At 42.9% G+C, this 24026-nt stretch overlaps 1 protein-coding gene across 2 annotated transcripts in view; it reads right to left on the bottom strand.

Moving 5' to 3' along the window:
* Positions 1-24026, bottom strand: part of RHBDD1 (rhomboid domain containing 1) — a 109441-nt gene that overhangs the window by 57857 nt on the left and 27558 nt on the right. For both annotated transcript variants that reach the window (XM_030216819.1, XM_030216818.1), the window contains exon 3: positions 18911-19043. In XM_030216819.1, the coding sequence (XP_030072679.1) occupies positions 18911-19043 (133 nt within the window). The remainder of the gene's footprint in view (positions 1-18910; positions 19044-24026) is intronic.

The raw sequence follows: 24026 nt of genomic DNA, 5'->3' as shown, positions 1-24026 counted from the left end.
ATCCTGAGAAGGAACAATATATTTTATTTTTGTTACATTTGTACCCCGCGCTTTCCCACTCATGGCAGGCTCAATGCGGCAGGCAATAGAGGGTTAAGTGACTTGCCCAGAGTCACAAGGAGCTGCCTGTGCCGGGAATCGAACTCATTTCCTCAGTTCCCCAGGACCAAAGTCCACCACCCTAACCACTAGGCCACTCCTCCACTCTCTAAGGTATAGATGCCCTTTCCCCTTAGGCCTCATCTTTTCAGTCAAGAGAGAGTAAACATAAATCATTGGCAGCTTGATAGGAACTCAGTAGATAGCAACCTTCGAAAGCTAATCAAGAAATGTATTAAGTTATGTCCAATAAAAAAAGGTATCATCTTATTTTCTTTTCCATGTTTTATTTTGTTTGATTTCTATAGATTCTACATGGAATGTTGCTATTCCACTAGCAACATTCCATGTAGAAGTCGGCCCTTGCGGATCACCAATGTGGCCGCGCAGGCTTCTGCTTCTGTGAGTCTGACGTCCTGCACGTACGTGCAGGACGTCAGACTCACAGAAACAGAAGCCTGCGCAGCCTTCTACATGGAATGTTGCTAGTGGAATAGCAACATTCCATGTAGGATCTCCAATAGTAGCAACATTCCATGTAGAATCTCCAATGGTATCTATTTTACTGTCATAGTAATGCTTGAATGTTTTCACTTATATACACTGTCAGCTAGCACATTTGCTTATTTCCGATCTGACGAAGAAGGGCAACCTTCGAAAGCTAATCAAGAAATGTATTAAGTTATGTCCAATAAAAAAAGGTATCATCTTATTTTCTTTTCCATGTTTTATTTTGTTTGATTTCTATAGATTCTACATGGAATGTTGATATTCCACTAGCAACATTCCATGTAGAAGTCGGCCCTTGCGGATCACCAATGTGGCCGCGCAGGCTTCTGCTTCTGTGAGTCTGACGTCCTGCACGTACGTGCAGGACGTCAGACTCACAGAAACAGAAGCCTGCGCAGCCTTCTACATGGAATGTTGCTAGTGGAATAGCAACATTCCATGTAGAATCTCCAATAGTAGCAACATTCCATGTAGAATCTCCAATGGTATCTATTTTACTGTCATAGTAATGCTTGAATGTTTTCACTTATATACACTGTCAGCTAGCACATTTGCTTATTTCCGATCTGACGAAGAAGGGCAACCTTCGAAAGCTAATCAAGAAATGTATTAAGTTATGTCCAATAAAAAAGGTATCATCTTATTTTCTTTTCCATGTTTTATTTTGTTTGATTTCTATAGATTCTACATGGAATGTTGCTATTCCACTAGCAACATTCCATGTAGAAGTCGGCCCTTGCGGATCACCAATGTGGCCGCGCAGGCTTCTGCTTCTGTGAGTCTGACGTCCTGCACGTACGTGCAGGACGTCAGACTCACAGAAACAGAAGCCTGCGCAGCCTTCTACATGGAATGTTGCTAGTGGAATAGCAACATTCCATGTAGAATCTCCAATAGTAGCAACATTCCATGTAGAATCTCCAATGGTATCTATTTTACTGTCATAGTAATGCTTGAATGTTTTCACTTATATACACTGTCAGCTAGCACATTTGCTTATTTCCGATCTGACGAAGAAGGGCAACCTTCGAAAGCTAATCAAGAAATGTATTAAGTTATGTCCAATAAAAAAGGTATCATCTTATTTTCTTTTCCATGTTTTATTTTGTTTGATTTCTATAGATTCTACATGGAATGTTGCTATTCCACTAGCAACATTCCATGTAGAAGTCGGCCCTTGCGGATCACCAATGTGGCCGCGCAGGCTTCTGCTTCTGTGAGTCTGACGTCCTGCACGTACGTGCAGGACGTCAGACTCACAGAAACAGAAGCCTGCGCAGCCTTCTACATGGAATGTTGCTAGTGGAATAGCAACATTCCATGTAGAATCTCCAATAGTAGCAACATTCCATGTAGAATCTCCAATGGTATCTATTTTACTGTCATAGTAATGCTTGAATGTTTTCACTTATATACACTGTCAGCTAGCACATTTGCTTATTTCCGATCTGACGAAGAAGGGCAACCTTCGAAAGCTAATCAAGAAATGTATTAAGTTATGTCCAATAAAAAGGTATCATCTTATTTTCTTTTCCATGTTTTATTTTGTTTGATTTCTATAGATTCTACATGGAATGTTGCTATTCCACTAGCAACATTCCATGTAGAAGTCGGCCCTTGCGGATCACCAATGTGGCCGCGCAGGCTTCTGCTTCTGTGAGTCTGACGTCCTGCACGTACGTGCAGGACGTCAGACTCACAGAAACAGAAGCCTGCGCAGCCTTCTACATGGAATGTTGCTAGTGGAATAGCAACATTCCATGTAGAATCTCCAATAGTAGCAACATTCCATGTAGAATCTCCAATGGTATCTATTTTACTGTCATAGTAATGCTTGAATGTTTTCACTTATATACACTGTCAGCTAGCACATTTGCTTATTTCCGATCTGACGAAGAAGGGCAACCTTCGAAAGCTAATCAAGAAATGTATTAAGTTATGTCCAATAAAAAAAGGTATCATCTTATTTTCTTTTCCATGTTTTATTTTGTTTGATTTCTATAGATTCTACATGGAATGTTGCTATTCCACTAGCAACATTCCATGTAGAAGTCGGCCCTTGCGGATCACCAATGTGGCCGCGCAGGCTTCTGCTTCTGTGAGTCTGACGTCCTGCACGTATGTGCAGGACGTCAGACTCACAGAAACAGAAGCCTGCGCAGCCTTCTACATGGAATGTTGCTAGTGGAATAGCAACATTCCATGTAGAATCTCCAATAGTAGCAACATTCCATGTAGAATCTCCAATGGTATCTATTTTACTGTCATAGTAATGCTTGAATGTTTTCACTTATATACACTGTCAGCTAGCACATTTGCTTATTTCCGATCTGACGAAGAAGGGCAACCTTCGAAAGCTAATCAAGAAATGTATTAAGTTATGTCCAATAAAAAAGGTATCATCTTATTTTCTTTTCCATGTTTTATTTTGTTTGATTTCTATAGATTCTACATGGAATGTTGCTATTCCACTAGCAACATTCCATGTAGAAGTCGGCCCTTGCGGATCACCAATGTGGCCGCGCAGGCTTCTGCTTCTGTGAGTCTGACGTCCTGCACGTACGTGCAGGACGTCAGACTCACAGAAACAGAAGCCTGCGCAGCCTTCTACATGGAATGTTGCTAGTGGAATAGCAACATTCCATGTAGAATCTCCAATAGTAGCAACATTCCATGTAGAATCTCCAATGGTATCTATTTTACTGTCATAGTAATGCTTGAATGTTTTCACTTATATACACTGTCAGCTAGCACATTTGCTTATTTCCGATCTGACGAAGAAGGGCAACCTTCGAAAGCTAATCAAGAAATGTATTAAGTTATGTCCAATAAAAAAGGTATCATCTTATTTTCTTTTCCATGTTTTATTTTGTTTGATTTCTATAGATTCTACATGGAATGTTGCTATTCCACTAGCAACATTCCATGTAGAAGTCGGCCCTTGCGGATCACCAATGTGGCCGCGCAGGCTTCTGCTTCTGTGAGTCTGACGTCCTGCACGTACGTGCAGGACGTCAGACTCACAGAAACAGAAGCCTGCGCAGCCTTCTACATGGAATGTTGCTAGTGGAATAGCAACATTCCATGTAGAATCTCCAATAGTAGCAACATTCCATGTAGAATCTCCAATGGTATCTATTTTACTGTCATAGTAATGCTTGAATGTTTTCACTTATATACACTGTCAGCTAGCACATTTGCTTATTTCCGATCTGACGAAGAAGGGCAACCTTCGAAAGCTAATCAAGAAATGTATTAAGTTATGTCCAATAAAAAAGGTATCATCTTATTTTCTTTTCCATGTTTTATTTTGTTTGATTTCTATAGATTCTACATGGAATGTTGCTATTCCACTAGCAACATTCCATGTAGAAGTCGGCCCTTGCGGATCACCAATGTGGCCGCGCAGGCTTCTGCTTCTGTGAGTCTGACGTCCTGCACGTACGTGCAGGACGTCAGACTCACAGAAACAGAAGCCTGCGCAGCCTTCTACATGGAATGTTGCTAGTGGAATAGCAACATTCCATGTAGAATCTCCAATAGTAGCAACATTCCATGTAGAATCTCCAATGGTATCTATTTTACTGTCATAGTAATGCTTGAATGTTTTCACTTATATACACTGTCAGCTAGCACATTTGCTTATTTCCGATCTGACGAAGAAGGGCAACCTTCGAAAGCTAATCAAGAAATGTATTAAGTTATGTCCAATAAAAAAAGGTATCATCTTATTTTCTTTTCCATGTTTTATTTTGTTTGATTTCTATTGATAACCTTAAGAGTGGACTAACACGGCTACCACACTCCTCTACTTAAGTAGAAACACAGAAACCTAAAAAAATGTAGGCAGATAAAGATTATATGGTCTATCCAGTGTGCCCATCCATGTCATTTACTCTCTCTATCAATCCCCTCAGAAATCCTATTTACTTGTCCCAAGCTCCCTTGAATTCAGTTACTGTTTTCGTCTCCACCACTTCCATCAGGAGGCCATTCCACAAATTCACCACCTTTTCTGTGAAGAAGTATTTCCTCAGGTTACTTCTGAGTCTATTCCCTTTTACCTTAATCCTATGCCCCCTCATTCCAGAGCTCACTTTCAACTGAAAGAGACTCACCTCCTGTGCATTCATGTCACATAAATATTTAAATGTCTCTCCACTCTCTCAAAGTATACACACTGAGCTCTTTAAGTCTGTCCCCTTATGCTTTATAATGAAGACCACTGACCATTTTAATAGCTACCCTCTGGACTGACTCCATCCTGTTTATATCTTTTTGAAGGTACAGTCTCCAGAATTGTACACAAAATTCTAAATGAGGTCTCACGAGAGTCTTATACAAGGGCATCGCCACCTCCTTTTTCCTATTGCCCATTCCTCTTCCTATGCACTCAAGAATCCTTCTAGCTTCTCCTGTCACCTTTTCTAGCTGTTTGGCCACCTTAAGATCATCACATACAATCACTCCCAAGTCCTGCTCCTCTTTCGTGCACAAAAGTTCTTTACCCCCTAAACTGTACCATCCCCTTCAGTGGTTGCAGCCCAAATGCATGACCCTGTATTTTTTAGCAATAAAAATAAGCTGTCAAATTCCAGAGTATTCCTCTAGCTTCGCTAAGACCTTCCTCATGTTATCCACAACATCAGGGATGTCTACCCTATTGTAGGTTTTGGTATCATGCAGGGGCGTAGACAGACCTTGAAATGGGAAGGGCCAGAGATCAAGGTGGGGAGGGGAACACATTTTGATTGCCGCCCTGCCGCTGTCTCCCCTCCGCCGCCACCACCCCCTATCTGCCGCTGCTATAAACATCTTGGCTGGCAGGGGTCCCCAACCCCCGTCAGCTGAAGCACCGCTGCCGCAAATACCTTGGCTGGCAGGGGTCCTCAACCCCCGCCAGCCGAAGACTTCATCCAGCGCTGGTCTCCGGCACCATCGCATTGCCTTCCCTGCTCTCTTTTCCCCTCATGCTCAGTTTCACTAAAAGAAGCATGCCCGATGTGAGGGGAAGAGAGAGCAGGGCAGGCAATGCGGTGGCACTGTTGCAGACCAGCGCTAGACAAAGTCTTCAGCTGGCAGAGGTTGGGGATCCCCGCCAGCCAACCGGGGCCCAGAGCAAATTTGGGAGCCCAGGCTCCCGTGGCCCCACCTACCTACGCCACTGGTATCATGTGCAAAGAGGCAAACCTTACCAGACAGCCCTTCAGCAATATTGCTTATAAAACTGTTAGAAAGAACCGGCCCAAGCACCAAACCTTGCAGCACACCACTGGTAACATCCTTTTCCTCAGAATGAGCTCCATTTACCACTACCCTCTATTGCCTTCCACTCAACCAGTTTCTAACCCAGTCAGTCACTTCAGGGTCATACCAAGTGCACTCGGTTTATTTATTAGTTATCTATGCAAGGCTTTGCTGAAATCTAAATACACATCATCTAGCGGTCTCCCTCAATCCAACTCTTTGGTCACCCAGTCAAAGAAATTAATCAGACAAGACCTGCCTCTAGCAAAACTATGTTGCCTCAGATCCTGTAATCCATTGGATTCCAAAAACTTTACTATTGTTTAAAAACGTTTCCATTAATTTACTTACCACAGAAGTCAGACTTGCAGCCTGTAGTTTCCAACCTCTTCTTTACTTCCACTTTTGTAGCAATTCATTGGCAGCTAACTAGTAACTGATTAGTGGCTTGAGGCATGGAAAGTCTAGACCTTCTCGGAATAAAAACATCTGCCAAAATTAAACAAGGTTAAGGAGCAGAGGATATCAGCCAACTTGGAGTAAATGGTACTGAGTATCGGTTGGAACGAAGAGTGTCAAAGTTGGTAAGGGATGATCACCTCAACATGCATGCAACGTCAGGGCCAGAAAGTCTAACACAAGGAGAATCTGAGGAATCATATGAGCAAGTCACAATACCAGAGGCTTGACAGATAGTATGCTTGGTAGTGAATGAAGTTGAACTGATCTTATGGGGGAGTAGTCTAGTGGTTAGTGCAGTGGACTTTGAGCCTGGGGAACTGGGTTCAATTTCCACTACAGCTACTTGTGACTCTGGGCAAGTCACTTAACCCTCCATTGCCCCAGGTACAAAATAAGTACCTGCATATAATATGTGAACCGCTCTGAATGTAGTTGCAAAAACCACAGAAAGGCGGTGGATCAACTCCCATTCCCTAATAACAGTTTCTTTTAGGAATTTCTCCAAACATTTTTTTAAACATAGCTATGCTAACTACTTTTATCACATCTAGCTTAGCTACGCATTGAGTGAAAATATATTTCTCCTATTTATTTTAAATATACTACTTTGTAACTTCACATCCTCTGGTCTTAGTACATTTCAAAAGAGTAAACGATTCATTTCTGTTTACCTATTTCATTCCACTCAGAATTTCATAGATCTCAAATATCTCAGCCATCTCGTGTCCAAGCTGAAGAGCTCTAATCTCGCCTCATATAACAGTTGTTCCATCCCCTTCATCATTTTGGTCACCCTTCTCTGTACCTTTTTCTAATTTCGCTATATCATTTTCAGATATGATGATCAGAATTACAAACAATACTCAAAATGTGGGGAGAGATACTAAGGCATTACATTCTTTGATTTATTCTCTATTCCTTTCCCAATAATTCCTAACATTCTGTCTGCTTTTGTTGCCACTGCCATAAATTGAACAGATTTAGCACACACCTTTTCTGTAGTAGCTCAAGGGAAATTATATTCAGGTACAGTAGGTACCTATGGCGTAAGCTTCTATGAAGGTTCGTTCTCCTGGATGTATCAAAGACCTGTTCCATGACAAAGAGCTAAAATGCAGAACAGCAAGCAGGAAAAACCTCCATGACAATCAAACCAAATCAACAGGAGTAGAGGCTGACCAAAAGACAAGTCTAACTCAAGAGATAGTGCTTGAAAGGTGCTTTAGTAGTTGCTTGAGTAAGGAACCAGACAAAATCCGTGTTTCGGCATGACAAAATATCTGCCTCAGGGGTCAAAAATGGTGCGCACAGAATACACTGACCAAACAAAATTACCAATGAGCATGCACTCGGGGAGTAATTAACAAACGGACACTTGTTGGCACACGTTTTTGTTACTCCCCAAGTGCATGCTCATTGGTAATTCTGTCAGTGTATTCTGTGAACACCATTTGTGACCCCTGAGGCAGGCATTTTGTCATGTTGAAACACGGACCGTGTCAGGTCCCTTACACAAGCAACTACTAAAGCACCTTTCAGGCACTATCTCCCAAGTTGCACTTGTCTTTTGGTCAGCCTCTTCTCCTGTTGATTTGGTTAAAGAGCTAAAATGAGACATTGCTGTGCTAGAGAGGACATAAAAGTTGCTCCTCACAGAAGTACTTAAGCTATTACCTCCTTTTATTAATGTAGATAATGCATCTTTCTTATTGTTTGAGACGAGTGTTTGTGGAAAGTGCACGTTTCCCTGAGGAAGAAGGGGAAAGGGTGGGGCAGTGCTCCCCCAGGAATATATCTGATATAGCAACACTAATGATAAATGTAGAACGTGCAAGTTTCCCCGAGGAAGAAGGGAAAAGGATAGGGATAGTGCTCCCCCAGGAATATGGTTGATATATCAACACTAATGATAAACATAATTTTTTATTTTTTTTGCCAAATATAAATCTACTTCTGCAACTGTTACATGTGGGATGTTGTGCTGTACTACTCAGTTTTAACATACTGCAGACTTTGGCTAGTTTTGCTAAAGGAATGTGACAATGAGAAATTGGATCTTAATTGAAACCAAATGAATAGCCACGTTTGTTAAGGTACTATTGTGGGATATAAACCTTTTCTCCTATTATAGGAGGCAAACCAGTTGTTTTACAATCCTGAACTAACAAGACTTGCTGCATAAGCAAAAATCACCTGCTAAAAGTAAAATTCACATTTATTGTTATGGGCAGCTTGCTAGCTTTTAGCTTAAGATAATATAGATCCTGGCACACGAGAAGACAGACCACGAACATGAAGACAGAACTAATTTGGGAGGAGCTGAAGATGAGTTAGTGCCTATGTAAGCAGTCTAAAGTCATGACTGAAAAACTAAGTCAGTCCTTAAGTCCTGGCTTTTCCAAAAAGCCTTCCCCTCTGCTTAATCTGACATTATCTTGGTTCTCTCACTGTGATTAAAGACCTAAGACCTAGTCCCTGTTGCCGTTTTATTATTGTCTAGTTTTTGTTGTTTCTTTTGTATGTGTGGTAGTCTTTTCTTTCCTAACAACCAATGTAGTTATTTTTCTACATGTTCTATATTGTAAACCACTGTGAACTACTGGCTAGAAACGGCGGTATAGCAAGCCTTAATAATAAATGACATAGGTATGAACAGGCAATATATATATATTTGGAAGTGGAACTTTGAATACGGTGTCTGCATTGGAAAATGGCGCAGGTGGGAATTCAGTAAAATAAAGCTCAAAATAAGGCATGTGTGCTTTACAGAATCACACTTACACATGGATCTGTGCCTAACTGTTGGGCATTGGACTTATGCCTCCTAAAAGCAGGTGTAAATGCTGGCACCTAACTTAGGTGCAGATCGACCTAATTCTATAATTCCGAACACAACTTTTGGAAACGCCCGTGGCCACGCCCTCTTTTCAGATATACGCTATGGCATTTGTGAGATCTTTATAGAATAGCACGCAGCAAGGTGCATGTGCAACTGCCAATCACAGCCAATTAACTGCAATAATTCATTGTTTGCGCCCAATTGTTGCTAGCTATGGGCTCGATTTGTCAATTCAGTTGCGTGTACATCATTTGGCGCGATATGTAGAATCCTGGGGAAAGCGTGTAAATGCAAGGCATCATTCAAATAGGCAGTGTTGCCACTTACACACATCACTTATAGAATATTCTAAGTTACGCACCCTTGCTGCATTTAGACTCCCACAGTTATGTAATGTCTATGTATGGTGTAACTGTGGATTCTTAGGTTTATATGTACCCTGATACTGGTTACACTAGTAAACATTCACAGGCGACACGATGCCATTACAAAATAGACTCTCAATGCACGACATCAGAGTGCCCACATTAACTAGCGTACAATGCTCAGAGTGTGGGAAACAACAAGCTCAACGAAGAACAGCACAAATAGTATGCTAATGTAGTCAAAAGGATATGGATGAGGTCATTTCCTATTCCCTCCGATGCTCAGAGAACAGTGCACTCAGCAAGGGCACCCTTAGGCCTCGATGCTCAGAAGCAAATGTGGGAGAAAGAGGTCATTAGCACCAGACTACTGCCCGCATTTGCTACCACAAAATGTTCAGAGCCAGTGAGCACATGATATAACGAGCTCACCAGCTCTGAATGCAATGAGTATGCAAATAATATGCTAAACAGGGTTATTAGAACTCCTCCCCAATACTCAGCATGCAGCACGCCAAACAAGGGCGCTGCTCCCACGGCAAACCTATGCCAGCTTGAAGCTGGTATTAGGGTTTACCAGGTCATTAAGGAGGAATGGGGAGACCCTGTTCAGCATGCATTTGCATGCTTCCAGGTCCACCCAACCACCCCAAACACAAGGGCCTGGAGGTCTAGTGGACCCACAGGCCCCTCATCCCCCCCAACACATACCTTCCACCCCCCACACACACATACCAAATGCCCTGGTAGTCCACTGGGACCCGCGACAGGCGGCCCAACCCCCCCCCCCCCCCCCCCCCCCCGAAGGCTAGCGGTCCAAATCTCTCATAGACGAATTAGATCACCCACCAGAAGAAGCCCCAGTAGACAGGACATGGACCACCTTCGCACAACTCACAACTGAGACAGTAACACAAACGTTAAGAAAATTCTCCTCCACCCACTGCATAATGTTCCAACCACATACTAAAAGTTGCACCAGACTGATTCATAGACCAACTCATCTCCCACCTGAACTATATGTTCTAGGAAGGCCGTTTCCTACAGATAAAGGGAAACATACCGCTCACACCAACCCTTAAGGCCACCAAGTCACTAACACCTCGAACTAGAGGCCAGTAGTCAGCATCCATACCTTTAATGACTAAAATAATGGAAGATATAGAGGTGTATTTTCAAAGCACTTAGACTTATAAAGTTACATAATAACCTATGGAACTTTGTAAGTCTAAGTGCTTTGAAAATGAGCCCCATAGTGGCCAACTGACTATATATTCTCCATAATACATGAATCCCTATCAGGCTTCAGACCTAATCGCAGCACCGAAACAGTGCTGATTAGGCTACTGGCCAACTTCAAAACAGAAATCTCAAAAGGAAAGAACATTCTCCTATTACAATCTGATTTGTCAACAGAGTTTGATATGGTCGACCATCAAATCCTCAAAAGAGTACTCAATAAAATCGGAATTGGAGGAAAGGTGCTTGACTGGCTCCTAGGCTTCCTGACCAAAAAGATCCTATCACGTGAAGAGGAAATCCTCTCTCTACTACTACTAATTTCTATAGCAATACTAGACGTACGCAGTGCTGTACACATTGAGGCTCATTTTCAAAGCACTTAGCCTCCCAAAGTTCCATAGAAACCTATGGAACTTAGCCTCCCAAAGTGCTTTGAAAATATGCCTCATTATATACAGGTACTTTCTCTGTCCCTAGGGGCTCACAATCTAAGCTTTTTTGTACCTGGGGCAATGAAGGGTTAAGTGACTTGCCCAAGGTCACAAAGAGCTGCAGTGGGAATCAAACTCAGGTTGCCAGGATCAAAGCCCACTGCACTATCCACTAAGCTATTCCTCCACACTCTCTCTCTCTTGCAAAGCGGAAAGTGGGGTCCCCCAAGGCTCACCACACTCACCAATGTTATTCAACCTGATGATGGCCCCCCTGACCCGAACACTATCCAATCAAGGCTTCAACCCCCTTATATATGCATATGAGGTGTCAATTTACATCCCCTTCAAAAAGGATCTGAATGAAATTGCAACCAGGATCATGGACGGCGTAAACATAATGGAATTCTGGGCATCATCATTCAAGCACAAACTGAACAAGGAAAAAAAAAACACACTGCCTGATACATCATCACACAACACCGACCACTTCACAAAAATCAATGCTATGGGCACAACTCTCCCAACTTAAAAATCCTAGGAGTCACCATTGACCACTATCTATCCTTCGATAAACAAATCTCAAACTCTATGAAGAAAATGTTCCGAACTATGTGGAAACTGAAATGCATAAAAAATTACTTCCCAAGTGACGTATTCCATACATTAGTCCAATCCACGGTCCTAGCCCATGCCGACTACTGCAACAGAACCTATGCTGGATGCAAGGAATAACTACTAAAGAAACTGCAAAAAGTATAAAATACAGCTGCTAGACTAATATTCGGAACAAATCGATTTCAAAGCACAAGACCACTGCTCCAAGAACTACACTGGCTACCCATTATACCGAAAATTATTTTGTAGGCCAGGGAGCAAATCTTGAAGGCTCCCTGGCCTACAAAATAATTTTCGGCCTTGCACCAGAATACATGGCAAAACCTAATCGAACTACCTATATGCAGGGCAATAGAGGGTGCCAGAACCTATCTCACCGTACACTTTCCAAGATGTCAAGGCCTAAAATACAATTCTTCATACTCAACCAGATTCATAAACATCTGTCCCAAGATACGGAACACAATACAAAAGTCCTACAATGCACAACCGACTACCTAACTTTCCGAAAACACCTGAAATCCCACTTCTTCAGAAAATCTTTACTGAATGATCCCGCATAGCAAAACTGAACATCAACCACACACCACGAAATTCGAATCACTAACAAAAACTGAACAAAGCACACGTTGATTTCAAATGACAATGTAATATGAACTGTTGAAAACTGTAAGTCACATTGAGCCATCAATTTGATATGAAAATATGGGGTACAAATGCAGTAAATAAATACATAATATATAGTGTATCACAGACTTTAATTTATTTCTATCTGTTGTGCTGGCTTAGGTCATCATCTGCACTGCACCATATTCTGTGACTGAAAGACTTAATCTTTGTCATTTAGGTGCCAGCACTTACACCAGCTCTATGGCTGGCCTAAATGCATGCAACTAAATGTTAAACAGCTATGTACCCAGTGAGCTGGTTATTTATATATTTAAATAAAACAACTATCCACATTTCTAGGTGGTGTACAGTGAAAACATAAGATACTCCTTGTGCTCTTGGGCAAGTCACTTAACCCTCCACTGCCTCAGGTACAAACTTAGATCGTGAGCCCTCCTGGGACAGAGAAATATCCAGAGTACCTGAATGTAACTCACCTTGAGCTACTACTGAAAAAGGTGTGAGCAAAATCTAAATAAATAAAATAAAATATATAACGAAGCGCCTCTAGCTGTTTTCTAAACACCACAGGAAAGAAGAGTCTCCCCCAGAGGAGCTCTCTTTCATCAATCTTTTGAGGGAGATGGCAGAGACCATCTCATTTAAGATGGAAATCGAGAGACGAGTCCAGAGCTGAGATGTTGGACATCCTTGGTTATGACTTTCTTCCTAAGGAAACTGTGACAGTGCCTGTGCACAGCATCCTTAAAACTGCACAGATGAAGAACTGGCTGCTACTCTAGGAGAGACTCTAGAGCATAAATCTTATCTGAGGCTTCTTCTCCAGCCATGTTTAGTGAAGGAGCCTAGTCTAAACCAGGCCACCCACCTGTGAAGTGAAAGCTATAGCAAAGATGCTCAAATCAGACCTCATAAGCCCTTGCTGAGTTAATCAGGTTTTCAGAATATCCCTAATGAGCATGCATGAGAGAGATGCACTGCCTCCAAGGTATATTTGTTAGTATTATCATGCAAACTGGTGGTGGGGGGTTGCAGACTAGATGGGGAGGAGAGGGAAGGCAAGGACCAGTTTGAACACTACTGAGCTATACAGAGGGTAGAAGGAGGAGGGACCTATGTATAAAAGCAGTTCACAGAATTAACTGTGTGTCAATTTGCCATTGCGGTTGACATTAATTACGTTATAAAAGGTTACCTGGACATTGTACAAGAATGTACACTCTATAATGTATTAATAACAGCAGCCAGCAAGTGTCTTCATTAGGATTCTTAACTGGCCAAATCTAGAGAGTTGATTAAACATAGTAGGTGATTGGGACTTGAAAATAAACCCTTGTTAAAGCAAGGAAATAAAAATAATTAGTGTGTTTGCCAGTAGCTGCTTTGCATTTGCATGATAATTTACCTCAAGGAAATTTGCATTTGAATGGTTCAGCTGCTGTTAAATTAAGTACACTGTGATGCTCTTTCTAGGAAGAGGTCTTGAATCTGGCTTTATAAATGGTGAAACCTGATAAAGAATGTATGTACCTGGGTACTTTGTTTAGCCTTCTGGATGCTACAGTACAGACAGTAAAGTACTGGGTTTAAGGTAGACTTCCCTGGTATAGAATTTTTCTGCTGTACAGGGCATATGATGGGACAGTACAAAGTAAAAACAAGCAGCTGCTTTTGTATTTAACCTTAGTGCCGACTTTTCATTGCCTTTCCCAAACATTAAATAATTGCCTTCCATACTGTGAGGTGTTCGTGACGATGAGGAAGATTGTGTTTTGCTTTCTTCTAACGAGCAGTCATGATGACGATTAGCCGAGACTAAAGAACGGCTATAATTTGGCGCCTGGTAGGAGGCTTGCTCTCTAAAGGTGCCTACTTTCCTTTATAGAATACTACTTCATATTTTCAGCTACATCTTTGCAAGTGATTAAAATGATTCTTGCACCTGCTGATTTTAGGGCAGTTCTACAGGCCTTGGTATTAGTACATTTTTGATTATTGTAATTCTTTATTTTTAGCGGAAGACAGAAACAAGAGGCAGACCTTATAAGAAACAAAACAGTCTTTATTGCTATTGAAAGGCTCCTAGGGATTCAAACACCTGTGCCCGACGTGGTGGGCAATTTTATTCATGCAATCCAGTGCCTTCTATTTTTTTTCTATCTGTTGGACTAGTTGTGGTGATGAAGTCTATGGTTTTTACACCAGCTGAGTAAGCTATCCTCCCCTTTTCTAAAGCTGTTTTAGATATGTTTTCTTTAACTGACACTTTTAGTTATATGTAGTTTTTAGTCACTTATTTATGTGTTAATTTATTGATATTGATGATGATGTGGATGAATATGAGATCTCTTTCCATGCACTGCTTCCATCTTATGCATATTCATTGGGGAAATTTTGAAAACCTGACCTGGAGAGGGCCGAGGTTGGACACACCTGCGCTATATCCTTTTTGAGGTGCAGTGACCAGAATTGTACACAATATTCGAGATGCGGTCGCACCATGGAGCGATACAAAAGGCATTTTAATATTCTCAGTTTTGTTCTCCATTCCTTTCCTAATAATGCCTAACAGTCTATTTGCTTTCTTAGCCACCACTATATACCGAGCAGAGGGTTTTAACGTTATTATCAACAATGACGCCTAGATTCTTTGCCTAAATCCTTTTCCTAATGTGGAACCTTGCATCATGATCTATAGTTTAGGTTACTCTTCCCTACATGCATCATTTTACACTTGCTCACATTAAAATGTATACAACTTACCAGACAAGATGTCTTCCCCTCCCCCCTGAGCTGCACAGCTCCGTCACAGCATGTGACAAACTGCTCAAGAGTAGCGGGGGAAAGGAAAGAGGTTACTGGAGATCAAGCAATGTATGCTGTGGCACAGTTCATGGAAATGAAAGGGCAGATTGGGTGGTCTAAGTAGTCCTCCTCTATTGACAACTGCTAAGTTACTAGGTACCTGCAAACTAAACTGACTTTTGACAGTAGACCCTGGCAGTAAGAATTGTTTGAAATGAACTTCCCATGAACACTGAAAAGGGTCACATCTGTTTATAATCAAAGAAAGAGGGAAGCCAGAACACCTTGGAGCTGATTTATAATTGAAGCTACTATTTCCGCTGGCAGGGCGCTACTGTGGTATAGGATACACTGGATCAGGTTGATTCAAAACAGCAGCAGTGTTTGCCAAGAGAGCAGGATTTCTTAATGACGGAAAAGCACTTTAAAAATAGAAGTGCAAGGGACTACAACATAAAGAAGATTTACAGGGTCTCTTAGCAGCAGCAAATCAAATCGGACACTGAAATGGCAATTCTATAAACTAAGTGCCAAGATTCACATGCCCATTGCATGCTTCATGTTTAGAATACTAGTATATATGTGTCTAAGGGCTAGCCTGCCACCAAAGCACTATTCTACAAACACCCACTTAAACATATATAGCACATAGTGTGTGTGTGTGGTGGTGGGGGGGGGGGGGGGGGGGAGTGTACACAGGCGTAGAGCATGAGTAGGACCCAAGCACAGCTCCCAATTATGTACAGAACTTACAGAATACTCTCATCCTTAATGCTTTTTCACACTCACACTTATACCAGATCAATGCTAGGCATACCGATACCGCAAATGATAAGACAGATTCGGATAGGCTGCAGTGGGCTTTGACAGCAACTCCAGTAGTTGGAACATAAGGACAGCGCTGGGTAGACTTCTACAGTCTATGTCCCAGAAACACCAAAAGAAAGACCATGATCAAGTATATAAATCTCACATTCATTGTCGATTTTAATCTTGAATTCAGAATGAATGCGACTGTTGGGCAGACTGGATGGACCGTTCAGGTCTTTATCTGCCGTCATTTACTATGTTACTATAATGGAACCATTATAGAATAGGCTGCTACCTCCCCCCCCCCCGGAGTGCCTAAATGAAGGCACCCAGTTATAGAATGCCCCTACCCCCTGAAAGCAGCTCTATAAAAGGGGCACCTATTTAGAGCCTATTCTATGAAGGAAAGTAGCTGCTTACCTACCTTTATAGAATACTAGTAAAAATGGCCCGTTTCTGGCGGCGATGAAACGGGCGCTAGCGGGCAGGGGACTCCCTTCCCCTCCCCTTACGCGTGTCTCTCTGGTGGTCTAGAGGTACCTGTTCGGTGGGGGCAGGAAAGAAAGAGCCCCCTCTTTCCTGCCCCTAGCGTTGGTGGTAGCATCCTTGCTACATCGTGTGGGAGTCCGGCTCTCGGCATTTCAAAATGGCCGCCGACAGTTGAAGTCTCGCGATGCAGCTTGAACTGTCGGCGGCCATTTTGAAACGCCGAGAGCCGGACTCCCACACGATGTAGCAAGGATGCTACCACCACCGCTACGGGCAGGAAAGAGGGGGCTCTTTCTTTCCTGCTCCCACCGAACAGGTACCTCTAGACCACCAGGGAGACAGGCGGAAGGGAAGGGGAGGGGAGGTGACGGGGGGGAGGGACGTTGCTGAGGGTGAGTGTGGTACTGTGGGCGGGGCGGTAACCTCTAAGGGGCGGGGCTATGTGGGGAAAGGGGCCGGGTTGATGTGGACGTCCTGGGCGGCTGGGATTTTTTGGAAGGGGAGGAGTAGGGAAACACGCGGAGCGTGTTTCCCTACTGCTCCCCGTGCGTTAATTAGCCTTGTTTTCGTGTTGCGCCCTCGACGTCATCACGTGTGATGCGAGGGCGGGGCATGAAGATGTTGTGTGGCTTCACCACCATGAAACCATGAACCGGTGTGTGAGTGACTTCAGTGACGTCAGTGTCCTCAGAACGTTGAGGCTGCGTTTTATTATAGTAGACTAGTATAGCAGGACAAATATGTACTAAATATTTCAGGCATGACCACTTACATCAGCCATAGAGCTGGTGCAAATGCTCGCACTCAAAGATTAATATACACACCTCTTTCTAGCATTCTATAATTTACACACAACTGTGTGCCCTGCCCATGGCCTAACCTGAGTCTGTCCATAAACATGTGGACGTCCACCTTCAAAGTACAAACCATTGCATTTAGATGCCATTTTATAGAATAGCGCATGGCCAGAATATTGCCAATTATGTGCACATATGCCAGCATTCTAGTCATTTAAAAGAGCTCCTGGTACTGAAATGCTGGTGCCCTCTTTACAGAACTATCTTCTAATAGGCCTACTCACAGTGCAGCAAGAAAGCTCTCCCTTAACAAGGAACATACATTTCAATGAAAGCAGTTCTTTTGGACAGTTCTCAACACTCAGGGCCAGATTCAGTAAAATGGTGCTCAAATTCAGGCGTAAGGAAAAAATCCATACTAAGCGCTATTCCAAAAGGGCACTCTGACCTCAGCGCCCTTTATAGAATAGCGCTTAGCACAGATTCCCTAGCTCAACCTGGAAAATAAAACAATAAGGCAGACCTTGTAAAGTCTTTATTAGTAGGTTAAAAGCTCCCAGGTATTCAACATAAAATGCTCAACATGGCCATGTTTCGCCAGTACAAGAATGGTTGCGTCAGAGGCAATAGATATCCAATGTTTTAAAGGTGCTGTTATTTAAGAGTTTCTCTAGTGTTCTCAAAACTTACTTATTTAATTATGCTTTTATGTTCAATATTTTTTTAATATTGATGACAACAGCATAATGTACAGTCTTACTCACAGCTGTACATTGTTTTTTTAACTATGTACCCAAAGCCTGCTTAGCTTGGGGTTCCTCCGAATGTTCCTTGGGTGTTTTTAGTCTATTATTTATATATTTATTTATTCATCTATTTATTTTTTATCATCATGTCTATTATATGTTGTTCTTAGATACTGAAAATTTATTTTCCTTCATAGTGACCTATTGCCCCTGACACAGCCATTCTTGTACTTACGAAACATGGCCATGTCGGGCATTTTATGCTGAATACCTGGGAGCTTTTAATCTACTAATAAAGACTTTGTATTTTTACAAGGTCTGCCTCATTGTTTTATTTTCAGCATTGGATTTTCTGACTCCTAGCCCAACCTGGGGCATGAAGGTTTACTCTTGCTGAAACCTGGTGTAAACTCTGATGCACAAGTTGGGCCATAACTCTGGTATTCTGTAACATTGCACAGAAATATTTAGAGTGCCCCTGACCTGCCCATGCCGCCTTTTGGGTTGCATCCGAGACACTGGACATGCAGCATTATAGAATAGAATGTAGGCAGATCTGCATGTAAATTGAAGTTAATTGGCACTAATGCCAATAACTGATAAGAGCCACTATCCATTACTTTGTGAATTGATCTTGAATCTGTGCTCATATTTGACCCTCCCCCCCAATCCTGTAAAAGTCAACCAATCTGTAAGTGAAATACAGAGGAAGCATTTTTTTTTAAAATCCTATGTGTTGGCTTAAAAATCAGACTGCCTTGACATCACAATTAGGCTGACATCACAGAATCACAGCTTACTGCAGGAAACAAACACTCACCCTGGGGACACTATATGGATTGCTATAAGCTCCACCCAGCAGGCATATCTGTTGGGCACATGAAAGCCCATCACATTGGAGGACCCTCCTGGATAATAGTGGTTGATAAGGACTTTCAAAGCAAACAATACTCCTAAACAAATCAGAACAAGCAAACCAAAAAAAAAAAAAAAACAGAAAGAAAAAGAAAATTAGAAGTTATATCAGCCACTGCAAATTCATATATTAATCACTAAAAGGAGAAATTAGGTCTTATCTGATTAGACCTTGCTACTATTCCAGAACCTATGGGACAGTTGTGTCCATCAACCAGCACGTGGAGATTGAGAACTGAAAACTGAGCCGAGACATTTCTCTCTTGGCATCCAGTCCAGCTCCTCAGTATTTATGTAGGCAAGCAGTAAGGAGAAACTCAGAATAAACACAACCACCTTAAATAACTTGCTAACCTAACAGTAACCAGACAAGCAAATGTGTGAGCCTCTTTTATCTCTGGACAACTTGTAAAGAACAAGTGATAGGCAGGAAGCACAATGTAAGGTGACAATCTTTATTTGACCCATTACTTTGCAACAACTAAACATCTCAGAAACCTCAGGCGGGCCTCTGGAATAGTGGGAAGATCTACTGGAAAGAAAATTATCAGATAAGATCTAATTTCTCCTTCCACTGTACAGCTTCACACTATTCCAGAACCTGTGGGATGTTTAAAAACAATCCCTAGAGTTGGTGGGATCCTGGTACTGCCGCTCTGAGGACAGAAACCCCAAAACTGGCTTCCGAGCATGCCACAACATCCGCCCTGTAGTGATTGCCAAAAGGTATGCAGCGTCGACCATGTTGCCGCCTTGCATATATCTGCCAGAGGTAGTCTCCACCCAGAATACCACTGCACGCCTCATAGAATGAGCTGGCAAGGCTTGAGGAGTCTGGTTCCTGACAAGCAAATAAGCTGATGTGGTAGCTTCAGCTATCTAGCAACTGTGGGCTTGTAAGCCATGAAGCCAAGCCTCTGCTTACCAAAGTCTGTCCGATTTGCAAAATTCATTCGTGATTTCCAGTTATATAATGAGGACTCTATACACATCAAGAAGCTTCAAGGAAGAATACAGTCTCTTCATCCTCTCTGCAAAAGTACAGAAATTCCACAGATTGGTTAAGATGAAATTCTGATACCACTTCCAGAAGAAAGGAAGGAACCGTGTGTGCACAGGGAGAGCTCCGCCTCCAAAAAGCAGAAAAAGTGAGCCTGATAAGACAGCCTGAAGCTCTGATACCCTACGTGCAGACACAACAGCCAACAAGAATACTGTCTTTAGCTTAAGATCTTTCGAGGACGTCTTCTGGAGTGTCTCAAAAGAAGGCTTCTGAAGAGCCCAAAGGACTAAATTAAGGTTCCACTCTGAACATGGTGTACAAAAGAGAGGCTGCAGGCAGCTCACTCCTCACAAGAACTGAATAATTTCCAGGTGAGCCACGGGAGACCTTTTCTGTTGTCAGCCCCTGAATCAGGCCAAAGTAGCAACCAGAGAGCCCAATGCCAATCCTTTCTGAAGACCTGCTAGACAAACGCTAGGATGTGCGCAATTTGAGCAGAGAAAGGAGAAAGTCCATGCTCAGAACACCAGCCCTCAAACGTCCTCCACGCCCTCATATATGCCATGATATAGATTGTTTGTGAGCCTGAAGCAAAGTAGTAATGACCGAATCAGAACACTTTTTCATCTCAACCAAGCCTTTTGAATGGCCAAGCCATAAAGCCAAAAAGGACACAGCACTGGACTTTGCTACCAGGGCTGTGGAGTCGGTACAAAAATCCTTCGACTCCTCAGTTTATGGTACCTCCAACTCCTCAGTTTTTAATATGTATTTTTTTTGCATGTTGACTGAAAGAGTGCAGCATGCAAGGCTGCATGTTAATGTTTGGGTTTAAAATCTATGTCAATGTGACTTTTTATTTTATTTATTAAAGAAACTATAAATATTCATTAATCCTAAAGTTTAAACAAAAAAACACACATAAAAAAACAATAATGTGGTTTTTGAATTTTTCTGGTGTCATTGTTATAGTAACTTTGTCAGCTGTAAAAAATCTTGATACTTGTGTCTGGCCTCCAGTAGATTTCTGATCTTTTATTGACCCTGAAGTAGATGGAATGTTTTCATTGCTATCTTTCTCATTCACAGCTTTTAACACTTTAGGATGGAAACGCTGCAAGTGTCTTTTTAAATTTGATGCTCTTGTAGGTGCATTTTTTTCATAACCACTGAAACTGCTAATTTTTGCATCACATGCTTTTTCACCATCATCATCTTCTATAATACATTGACATACATAATGTTTCCCATCTGTTGATATTGTAAAGTGTTCATAAACAGCAGACTTTGAGGCATATTTTCAAAGCACTTAGCCTTCCAAAGTTCCATAGAAACCTATGGAACTTTGGAAGGCTAAGTGCTTTGAAAATATGCCTCTTTGTCATGTTTCCTGACATTCTTTTTGCCATTGTGAATGGTGTGCCACTTCCACTAAAATGTAAAGCTCTTCTTGCAGAGAGAGAGGAAGTTGGGTGGAGTCTCTCTGCTGCCTTATCTGTGTGTGCTGAATGATCTTCTCTTGGAGCTTAAGTTCACTGTGGGGTCAGAGAGGAGGTGTTCTACAGCAGGTCAGTAAATGCAAAGGGAGACTGAGCAGAGGGAAGCTCTCTAGCAAACTAGTTCAGCTGGACTTCACACTAGTGAAACAACTAGGTACTAAGCTTTATTCACAGCAGAGAAGTACTTTATTCAAATGTATGAGGAGTCTGAATCGGTACATTTTTGCCGACTCCACGACTCCAACTCCACAGCCCTGTTTGCTACAGTAGGCCCATGTACCTGCGGAAGACGGAGAGGATCCCCATCCAGCAGTTGAATCAGGTCTGCATACTATGGCTTCTATGGCCAATCCTGGGTTATGAATATTATTTGACCATGGTGCAATGCGATCCTTAACAACACGCGGACTACCATGGGCCAGAGCCGCAGAAAATCATTGATCCCTATAGAGCCTGGTTATTTTCAATGACTGAAGAACATGAGCACTTTTGCTTTCCTTTTTGTTGCCATCAAATCCAGTAGCAGATAACCCTATCGGTCCACTATCAGCTGAAAATCCTGGCTGGATGGTTCCCATTCTCTCGGGTCCCAAGGATTGCCTGCTGAGAAAGTTCACCTCCACATTTGAAGACCCAATGATGCAAGCTGCTGACAAGCAGAGATTTTTCTCCTCCCAACTCATGAAAGAGGTCGCTCCACTGCCATCCATTTCTCCTCCCAATTCATGAGAGAGGTTGATTCCACTGCCATCCATTGGTTGAGGGTCCCGCCTTGCTTGTTGATATAAGCCACCGCTGTTGCATTGTCAGAGAAAACTTGGACTGGGGCCCCCAACAAAAAAGAAAGAGAGTGAAGACACTTAAGGCATTCCACACTTCCCCGAGCTCCAAGCAATTTATTGACCACCCGAGACTCCTGTCCAGGTGCCCTGTGCCAGATGGAACTTGTAATGAGTTCCCCAACCCAACTTGCTGGCGTCCGTTGTCACCACCTTCAATTGTGTCATTGGAAAGGAGCTCTGGCGGTCAAATTCCAGAGCGATAACCACCACTGCTGTTTGGCAACCAGTGTCCAAGGAAGATCATGGTCATACTTACTACTACTTAACATTTCTAGAGCGCTACTAGGGTTACGCAGCGCTGTACAGTTTAACAAAAAGGAGAGTCCCTGCTCAACGGACCTTACAATCTAAAGGACGAAATGTCAAGTTAGGGCAGTCTAGATTTCTTGAATAGAGGTATAGTGGTTAGGTGCCGAAGGCGACATTGAAGAGGTGGGCTTTGAGCAAGGATTTGAAGATGGGCAGGGAGGGGGCCTGGCGTATGGGGTCAGGGAGTTTATTCCAAGCATGGGGTGAGGCGAGGCAGAAAGGGTGGAGCCTGGAGTTGGCGGTGGTGGAGAAGGGTACTGAAAGGAGGGATTTGTCTTGAGAGCAGAGGTTACGGCTAGGAACGTAAGAGGAGATGAGGGTAGAGAGGTAAGGAAGGGTTGCAGATCGAGTGCATTTGTAGGTTAGTAGGAGAAGCTTGAACTGTATGCGGTACCCGATCGGAAGCCAGTGAAGTGATTTGAGGAGAGGGGTGATATGAGTATATCGGTCCAGGCGGAAGATAAGACGTGCAGCAGAGTTCTGAATGGACTGTAGGGGGGATAGATGGCAAAGTGGGAGGCCAATGAGGAGTAGGTTGCAGTAGTCAAGGCGAGACGTAATGAGAGAGTGGATGAGAGTTCAGGTGGTGTGCTCAGAGTGGAAAGGGCGAATTTTGCTAATGTTATAGAGGAAGAAGCGACAGGTCTTGGCTATCTGCTGGATATGCGCAGAGGAGAGGGAGGAGTCGAAGATGACTCCGAGGTTGCGGGCGGATGAGACAGGGATGATGAGGGTATTATCAACTGAGGTAGAGAGTGGAGGGAGAGGGGAAGTGGGTTTGGGTGGGAAGACAATAAGCTCGGTCTTGGCCATGTTCAGTTTCAGGTGGCGGTTGGACATCCAGGCAGCAATGTCGGATAAGCAGGCCGATACTTTGGCCTGGGTTTCCGCAGTGATGTCTGGTGTGGAGAGATAAAGCTGGGTGTCGTCAGCATAAAGATGATATTGAGGAGTGGCCTAGTGGTTAGGGTGGTGGACTTTGGTCTTGGGGAACTGAGGAACTGAGTTCGATTCCCAGCACAGGCAGCTCCTTGTGACTCTGGGCAAGTCACTTAACCCTCCATTGCCTGCTGCATTGAGCCTGCCATGAGTGGGAAAGCGCGGGGTACAAATGTAACAAAAAAAACAAAAAAAAAAAGGAGGAGATCAGGGAGACCAGGGAAGAGGTGTAGATTGAAAAAAAGAAGAGGGTCCAAGGACAGATCCCTGAGGAACTCCAACAGAGAGCGGGATGGGGGTGGAGGAAGAGCCAAGAGAATGTACTCTGAAGGTACAGTGGGAGAGATAAGAGAAGAACCAGGAGAGGACAGAGCCCTGGAACCCAAATAAGGACAGTGTGGCAAGAAGTAAATTGTGATTGACCGTGTC

Source organism: Microcaecilia unicolor, chromosome 10, assembly GCF_901765095.1.
Source record: "Microcaecilia unicolor chromosome 10, aMicUni1.1, whole genome shotgun sequence".
In the NCBI taxonomy this organism is placed as follows: domain Eukaryota; kingdom Metazoa; phylum Chordata; class Amphibia; order Gymnophiona; family Siphonopidae; genus Microcaecilia; species Microcaecilia unicolor.
Note: the sequence above shows the minus strand (reverse complement) of the source record. Positions and strands in the feature narration are given on the sequence as shown.